Genomic DNA, 9,758 nt, shown 5'->3' on the forward strand with positions numbered 1-9,758 from the left:
GTATGGTGGCATCTTGAAGGTTTTGGGGATTGGGTGAGGAGCAGCTTCCTCATTATATAGTTGCTCGACGAATCTCCCCATGTCGCATTTCGGCAGTAGCTTAGGGGCGCCAGGTATCTTGTCTACCCTCTCCTGGTGTTCCTTCATTTGATCACGAAGTGCTTTATTCTCGTTCTCCATCTCCTCCATTTTCTTAAGGATGGCTGTGAGCGCATCGTTGCTCGTATTGGAGTCAGTGTGGGCGTTACCTGTTCGTGCAACGCTGGGCTCTCCGATGGTGGTGGTGATTTTTGCAATCGATGGATCTGTGATATTTCCCTGAGGTGGTTTCTCGAGCATGCTACTTAGAGTGTTCGTCAACCATTCCTCCAGTAGCTTTTTGACTACTGGGGGTGTTTCCTTTGTTGCAGGGGTAGAAGTCCCTCTTTCATTTCGTTAGATCTTCAAGTGAGGAGGGTGAGATCTCCCCCTCCGGTATGTTGCTTGGTGTTATATTCGCGGTATTTTCTCTGCCTGCTTTGTTGAGTGGGCCTATGAGGTTGGTTGAGACGTCTGCTATCATCTTCAACCTTGACTCTTTGTCTGCCATTTGTTAGTTTCTATGAGATCTGAAGAACAACGATGGTTGTTTCTGATATCCTAGATGTGAACTATGATTTCAACTACCGAATTCCCCACAGATGGCGCCAAATTGTTTGACCCAAAAGTAGGTTAATACTTTTCAAGCAAATCAATCAATGTAGATGAAGGGGTAAATCGTAGTAGAAGATAATAAACCCTAGGATGATCTTGAATATAGAATCAGATAGCAATAGGATAAACAAAGTTGATGAGAGAAAGTGATAAACTTCTGAAAGATAAGAGAGATAATGTTTGAGAGAGAGAGAAGAGAGAGATTGTATTTTCAGTAGTGCCCCTTTTTACAGGGCTTAGATCCTCTTTATATAATAGAGGATCCTTGCTCGAATATTAAAAGGCAAAAATTAAAGTACATGTTATGGAGCGGCCGACGTGATCTTGGAGTTGTCCCTCTTGTTTCTCATAGGTCGCTCTTCTAGCCGGGCTTACGCACACTCGATCGGTCGTGCTGGCTTGAAGAACGTAGTTGGTCAAATTCGACCCCATACATCCATAAGCTTCTAATACCACATAAATGACTTCAGTTTCAATGGCTTTGAGAAATTATACAGATTGCTCAGTCTAGTAATTTATGTTCAACGGGGTTTTTTCCTTTTCAATAATTATATTCAAACTCTAGTAGTTCTAAAAGAGAATTTAATGTTTTCATGTTGTAGTTCTTCTATTTGGGGGAACTGGATTTCTCTGAGGTACCAATTAAGTTAAGCATTTTATTTCTCCTCTAGGCAATTTGAAAATACAAGATGCAAAAAGTACTAAATGATGCAGAGAAACGCCTGTGGAATGTTAGACGTTAAAAAAATCTACTGATAATAATATGCTGGTGTGAATTTTCTGTGTATTCCAATAATTATTTTTACAGGTATAAATACAAGAGAATGAAGGAATAATGAAATCCTATTTATACATTTGTCTATTTTCTACTAGCTAATGTGTAACTACCATTCCCTGCTATACATCAATAAAATTTCCTTTTATCTAATTACAATACACGTATGAAAGATCTATCTAGAGAGTGCCACTGATACTCAAAGGTAAGTTCTATAAAGTGGTGGTTAGACCGGCTATGATGTATGGGGCTGAGTGTTGGCCTGTTAAGAACTCACATATCCAGAAGATGAAAGTAGCAGAAATGAGGATGTTGAGGTGGCTGTGCGGGTACACTAGGATGGATAAGATTAGGAATGATGATATTTGGGAGAAGGTGCACGTGGCTTCCATTGATGACAAGATGCAGTAAGCGAGGCTAAGATGGTTTGGGCATGTTCAGAGGAGAAGCCCAGATGCTCCGGTAAGGAGGTGTGAGCGGCTGGTTGTGGAGGGCATGAGAAGAGGTAGAGGGCGGCCTAAGAAGTATTGGGGAGAGGGGATCAGGCAGGATATGGCGAGGCTTCAGATTTTCGAGGACATGACACTTGATAGGAAGATGTGGAGGTCGAGTATTAGGGTTGTAGGTTAGGAGGTAGTTGAGTCTTGCCTTACTTCGTGCCATTGTGAGACTAGTCTAGAAGGGTTTTTGTCTAAGATAGCTAGTGGCAATTGTGTCTTAATATTTCGCCTTTCAGTGCAGGACCTATTTACTAGCTACCGCTTTTGCTTTACATCTTTCTTCTGGATTTCATGTTGTTCCTATTTTTCCTATGATTTATGTGGTAACACTAATATTGTCTCCTTTTGTCTTTTTGTTTTCTTGAGCCGAGGGTCTTTTGAAAACAGCCTCTCTACTCCTTCGGGATAGGGATAAGGTATGCGTACACACTACCCTCCCCAAACCCCATTAGTGGGATTTTACTGGGTTGTTATTGTTGTATGAAAGATCTATCTAGAAGATGCAAAATAAAATGCTTGACAGCTGTGTAATCTCTTCTAATATCAATGGCTAGGATTGAATCAATCAATTAATAGATGAACGGTCATGATGCTTGATTATATATCTTGAATCTTTCAGACACTTCAAAGTCTTCAAAGTCTGACCAAAGTCGATCAACTTCACATTTCATCTCTGCTTCATCTTGTCTTCTTCTTTCAATTTTTGAGTCTTCTATAAATCAAAATCACCTGGTAAACCATCTAAAATTCCTATGCCAACATCCCCCCTCAAGTTGGAGGGTGGAGAAATCACCCCCAACTTGCGCAAAACAGATATGTAAGTAGAGCCGAAAAGGGGTTTCGTGAAAACATAGCGAGTTGAGAATTTGACGGAACGAGCGACAGAGAAATCAAGCCAGCCAGGTATTGTTGCCGCACAAAGTGGGAATCAAGGTCAACATGCTTGGTACGCTCATGGAATACGACATTTTTGGCGATATGAATCGGCGCTTGACTATTGGAGTGAAGCGGCACCAGAAGTGGCGGAGAGATGGATAAATCCTGTAGGAGGCGTACAAGCTAGGTGATTTCAGCCACCACACGGTGCATGGACCGGTATTCAGCTTCAGCCGATGACAAAGGAACCAAAGACTGTTTCTTTGACTTCCATGAAACTGGAGATCCTCCTAGAGTGATGAAATACCCGTTGATGGAGCGTCGAGAGTAAGGGCATCGTCCCCAATCAGAATCACAGAAAGCTGGTAGGTCAAAAGAGGAACTTGAAACAAGAATAAGACCATACTTAGATCTGTGAGCAAATATCCCAAACAACGCAAAGCTACTTCAAAATGGGGAACACAGAGAGCCTGCATATATTGGCTCAAGAGCTGAACAACAAAAGAAAGGTCTGGGAGTGTATGAGTGATATAATTATGCTTCACAACAAGTTTGCAGTAAAGAGTGGGGTTAGGAAATAGTTCACTAGTGTCTGCTAAAGAGACGTGTATGGATCAAGAGGAGAGGCAACAGGCTTGGAATCTAAACAATCAAACTCAGACAACAAATCCAAGGTAAACTTTCTTTGGCTTAAAATTATTCCTTGTGGCTCTCTTATGATTTCCTTTCCAAGAATATGATGCGCCTTGCCCAAGTCCTTAATTTTGAATTCAGAATCAAGGAAAAACTTGATCGAATTTACCTCAGAAGGAACATTCCATGTTAATAGTATGTCGTCAACGTAGACGGCAATAATAGAGATATGACCTTCTGAGGATTTCAAGAAAAGAGAGTAGTCATTAAGCGAGTGAGAGTAGCCTTTAAAGTAGAGGATTGTTGTGAGCCGGGCATACCATTGCCTAGAGGCTTGCCGCAACCCATATAGGGATTTTCTTACTTTGCAAACATGGTTAGGAGATGGAGAAGACATGCCGGGAGAGAACTTCATGTATACTTCCTCTTGTAAATCACCATGCAAAAATGCATTGTTGACATCTAACTGTGAGATGTCCCAACCCTTCTTCACTGCCACTATTAGCAAGCATCGAATGGTAGTCATCTTCACTATTGGAGAATAAGTCCCAGTAAAGTCAATACCTCTCTTTGTATGTCACCCCTGATAACGAAACGAGCATTAAACCTCTCCAATGTCCCATCTTGCTTGTATTTCACCTTGTAAATCCATTTGCAAGGTAGGGCCTCTCTGTCTTTAGGTAATTGGACTACTTCCCAATTGTTATTAGATTCCAGGGCTTGAAGTACCTTGACATGGCCTCTTGCCAACCCGGATGCAAGGAAGCTTGAGAATAGGTAGTAGGCTCAGAAATATGGGATACTAAATTTAGGAGAGACTTATTTGAATGAGTTAAAGTTGAGAAGGGTTAAAAATTTGGAGAAACTGAAGAAGAAAAACAACTAGAGGAGACATTAATTAAGTGAACAAGGTTACACACATAATCATTAAGATAACTTGGTACATGATTATCTCTAAGAGATCTTATAAGAGTTGGCTGAGCAGGAGTAGGAGAATGAGGAGAAATAGAAGGGGAAGGGTGAGGTAACAGAGAATCTGGTGAAGTGGAGTAATTAGGAAAGGTTATAGGAGAGGAAGTGACTGAAGGTGGACTTGAAAAAGAATTTGAGGGAATATGAGTGATAGGTGAATACTGTGGGGAAGAGGGAGATGAAATTGAACTGGACTTGGGAGGAACAAAAATAGAAATAGAAGAAGAAGAGAGATCCTGACTAGGTAGGGGAGAGGTAATAGGAAAAATGGAAGAGTGTTCTTGGTGCAGAAAAGGAAAAATGGTTTCATGAAAAATGACATCTCTAGAAATAAAGATGTTCTTGGTTTTTAAATTAAGCAACTTGTACCTTTTCTTCCTAAAAGGGTACCCCAGAAAAATACATTTGACTGACCTTGGATCTAATTTGGTTCTATGAACTGCCAGAGTAGATGCATAACAAAGGCATCCAAATGGTTTCAAAATTTGATAGGAAGGTTCCTGTCCAAATAAAACCTCACAAGGTGTTCTATTTTTCAAAACTTTGGTGGGAAATCTATTGATTAGGTAGGTGGATGTTAACAGGCATTCTCCCCAATAGATAGTAGGTAAATTGGATTGAAAGAGTAGTGCTCTACAAGTTTCTAGCAAATGTCTGTATTTTCTCTCAACAAAACCATTTAGTTGGGGTGAATGAACACAACTGGTCTGATGTTCTATCCTTTTTTATACAAAAAATTCAGGATATTGAGGAGTGGATCCAAGTTCTAAAGCATTACCAGTCCTGATTGCTTTTACTTTAGTATGAAATTGTCTATCAGTCATTGCCAAGAAATGTTTGAGTACAGGGAAAGCATTAGACTTAGTGCTTAGAAGAAAAGTCCAAGTCCCTCTACTAAAGTCATCAACAATAGTGAGGAAGTATATAAAACCATCATCGGTAGGAGTTTTATAAGTGTCATGACCCAAAACCAACCGTCGTGATAACGCCTATTGTGGAACTAGGCAAGCCACTATTCAACCATCTCAGCAAAGTAAAAGTTTTGAAAATAAAGACGGAAGCAATTAATATTTAAGAAAAAACTTTTTGAAATAGAAATAAATCCACAACACAATAAAGTCTATCCCAAAATCGGGGTTTCACCAAGTACATGAGCATCTATTCCAGAATACAGTCTACTACAATGACTAGGGAATAAGAACCGAAATACAGACAAATATAATAAAGGAGAGTCAAGGCCTGCAAACACCATGCAACTACCTCGATAGTCTCCGAGATTTGACTCCTCAATCAGCAGCTGCCATGATCGGAAGCACCTGGATCTGCACACAAGGTGCAGGTTGTAGCGTATGTACAACCAACTCAATAAGTAACAATCCAACCTTTTGACTGAAAGGTAGTGACGAACTCAACCGACACAGTTCAAAATAGAAATAACAGTGCAGAAACGTAAGCATGCTTTCAAGTTCAATAGAGAGCTCAAAACAGTAAAATAGATCAATTCTGAATGATATAAAGAATACTTTACTACTTCTACATGCCAAATGCACATGTTGTATGTGATGCACCATGTTGATAGCCTCATGTGCTCACACTCTCAAATGCTCAATCACTCAGTACTGTATATGGCCCGTACGACCCAGGAAAGATCCATCCCGAAATATATACATCACTGACCATTAGTCACCTAGTACTTAGTAGGGCCAATCCAGCCCGTGGAGAAGATCCATCTCCAGGTATATAACGCTTCGGACAAGATCCAAGTCCAGGGAAGATCCATCCCTCAACAATATCAACCGCGCTCACTGGGGTGTAATCAGACTCCGGAGGGGTTCTTTCATCCCAAGCGCTATCATAAATCAGTATAACCGCTATGGCGTGCAGCCTGATCCCATAAATGTCGCTCATAATTAGGCTCTCGGCCTCACTCAATCATCAATCTCTCCAGTCTCACTCACGGGCTCACAAATGTCATGAAACTAGCCCGAACATGATGACATGATGTATCAATAAATAACAACAGAGACTAAGATATGATATGAAATGAATGAACATGACTGAGTATGAAATATCAATGAGATCAGTAAGTCAACAGCAATAAACGACCACTATGGGTCCCAACAGTACCAACATATAGCCTAAACATGATCGCTAGCATGATTGACAGTTTAGTTATCTTATCACATGGTGAAAACACGGATATCAACAAGATAGGACCACTTTACAGTGCCATGTGATCGACCAGGTCCCAATTCACATGGTGCACGCCCGCACGCCCGTCACTTGTCATGTGCGTCACCCTAATACCAATCACATAACACATAATTCGGGGTTTTGAACCCTCAGAACCAAGTTTGAAAGTGTTACTTACCTCAATCCGGGCAAAACTCTACTCCAACATGCCTTTGCCTCTCAAATCGGTCTCCAAACGTCTCGAATCTAGCCACAAGCAGTACAATACAATCAATATGGGCTAAAGGAATCAATTCCAGAAGAAAGATACGAATTTATATGCCAAAATCCGAATTTGGCCAAAAGCCTGTCCCAGGGCCCACGTCTTGAAATCCGACAAAAGTCACAAAACCCGAAAGCCCATTCCCTCACAAGTCCAACCGTACAATTTTTATCAAAATCCAACACCAAATCGTCACCTAAAACCCCTGAATCCACTCTCCAAGTCCCTAGCCTCAAACTCCTAAATTTTTACCTCAAAACCACACAATCTAGGTGGGCAAAAAAATGGGGAAACAAGATTATTGATCAAAAACGGGTACAAGAAGCCTACCTCAAGAATCCTGTCAGGACCCAATTCCATTATAGGCCGTGATGGTGCCCAACATAGTTGTTAGGCAAGCCAACACCGATCACCTAGTGGTATTCTATTTAAATAAATTATTAAGTAATAAAATTTTCCTTATTTGTTAAAAAGAATTAGAAAATTGCAAGCTAAACATAAATAAACCGAAGCAATAAGTACTAATCAGAATCATGTAAGCAAACCCAAAATCATAGTCTACTAGTGAGTGTGCCAAGATCTGGTGTCACAAGTGTGTGGGCAATCTAGTAGAATATATCAAAAGAATGCTGCTAGCCTACTGTCTAAGAGAAAATAGACAGAAAAGTAAAACATAAGGAAGACTCCAACTGCTGCAGATCGGCTCGAAAGGCAGCTCACCGTGAAGTCTCGAAGTGGGGATCAACTACGCGCGCCGGACGGGTAACTAGATGCACCTGCCTCAGATCTTGTACAATTAAGTACAGAAGCGTAGTATGAGTACATAAACAATATGTACCCAGTAAGTATCCAGTCTAACCTCGAAGAAGTAGTAACGAGGGGTCGACTTGACACTTTCTAGGGCTAACAATAATATAATTAAAGTGTTATGCTAAGCACGGATATCATGAATAATACTAATATTCAATAACAGGAAGTGATAAGTTCTTCTTTCACAATCATAATTTCAATTTCAGTCATATCGTTTAACAATTTATATTTCAAGGCATTTAAGTAGTATAAATCATGGAGAGTTCAAACTAATTAACATGCACAATTATGCCGAGGTCGTATGGCCCGGCCCAACATAATATTAAATTGTGCACTACAGGAGGGTCAAACGGCGCGAACCACAGATGCATCTATTTACTACCGAGGCGCTCAGCCCGATCAACAAATAACAGTTATTTTAAAGAAAACACAAGTTTCTCATTTACAGTCAAGTATCTCATACAAACCTTCAAGTAAGTGAATTTATCCTGATACAATTCATTTTTATAAATTTCTAACATGACTTAGGTGATTATATTAGCAAGTAAGGACGGAAACATTCCAATTATAGCATGATACGGATCCTAATTTGACGCCAGACGACTCGAAACTAGTCAAACATTACATAAACTAATCAATCTATGCTCAAAAGTTCATATTTCAACTATTAAAGTGATCAGCCAACCCAAATTGCAAGATTCCTAAAATTCACCCCCCGGGCCCACATGCTCGGATTCAAGAAATTTTCGAAGAATGTTGTTACCCATAACCTTAGGAAACATAAATATATGATTTTCACTATGTTTCATAATAAATTTTGTGTTCAAATCTTGGTTTATCAAAACCCTAGGTTTTCCTCTAAACCCTTGTTTTTCACTAATTTTTACATGTTAATCTACCCATAATCTAGGTATTAAACTCACATTTGGTAGGAATTACTTACCTCCAAAAGCTAGTTCGAAATCCCCTATTTGAGAGCTCTCTATTCACCCAAGTGTGTAAGAAAATGAGTCAAAAATGCCTAACTCCCGTATTAAATGAAGTGCACTACCCCAGCGATTTTTGCACCTACGGTGCGTTGGCCGCATCTGCGGACGAGGGTCCACTTCTGCGAATTGGCTGGGCTGGCTGGGGTCTCTTCTGCAGACGGGCTCCCTCTCCTGCAGTCCTGCTTCTACGGAAAGGGCGCCGCATCTGTGGAAACTGGGTTGCCCTCCTTGGGCCGCATCTACGAGCTCGTACCTGCGGCTGACCAACCGCAAGTGCAGTAATGACAGCAGCTGGAGCTTCAGCTCTTGCTCCAAACTTTCAACTTGGTTCGGGCCTCATCTGATTGACGTTCGAGGCCCCTGGGACCCCGCCTGAGCGTACCAACAAGTTCGTAATCATAAAACGGACTTGCTCGAACTCTCGGAATGCCCGAAACAACATTAAAACTAAGAATCACACCCTAAAACCAATTGAATCAAACTTAAGAACTTCAAGTTCTTCAATTTACTTCTAATCCGCAGAAACGTACTTATACTACCCGGAATGACACCAAATTCTGCGTGCAAGTCTTAAATGACATTACAGAACTATTCCCGGCCTTGGAATTCCATTTGGACCTCGATATCTCCAAAAACCCCTCCAAACCAAATTTAAAAGAACTTCTAAAACCTTCAAGAACCAACTTTAACTATTAGGCGCCAAAACACTCCCGGGTCATCCAAAACTCGATCCGAACATACGCCCAAGTTTGAAATCATCATACGAACCTATTGGAACCATCAAATCCAGATTTCGAGGTCATTTACACAACATGTTGACCGAAGTCAAACTTGGCCTTTTAAGCCAACCTTAAGGAACCAAGTGTTCCGATTTCAACCCAAACTCTTCCAAATTCCGAAGTACCCATCCCCGTAAGTCATAAATCAGTAAAAGCAAGTACGGGAAGTCTCATTTAGGGGAACGGGGTTCTAGAAAGTAAAACGATCGGTCGGGTTGTTACATTCTCCACCTCTTAAACAAACGTTCGTCCTCGAACGGGTCTAGATTCATACCT

At 40.7% G+C, this 9,758-nt stretch overlaps 1 protein-coding gene across 1 annotated transcript; it reads right to left on the bottom strand.

The window, feature by feature from the left end:
* Positions 3,028–4,003, bottom strand: LOC109218925 (uncharacterized mitochondrial protein AtMg00810-like). The gene is made up of 2 exons (XM_019383325.1): positions 3,450–4,003; positions 3,028–3,256 (listed from the first exon to the last, which is right to left on the bottom strand). Exons 1-2 carry the CDS (start codon positions 4,001–4,003, stop codon positions 3,028–3,030), a joined length of 783 nt encoding a protein of 260 aa, XP_019238870.1.

Source organism: Nicotiana attenuata, chromosome 2 (genome assembly GCF_001879085.1).
Source record: "Nicotiana attenuata strain UT chromosome 2, NIATTr2, whole genome shotgun sequence".
Taxonomy (NCBI): Eukaryota; Viridiplantae; Streptophyta; class Magnoliopsida; order Solanales; family Solanaceae; genus Nicotiana; species Nicotiana attenuata.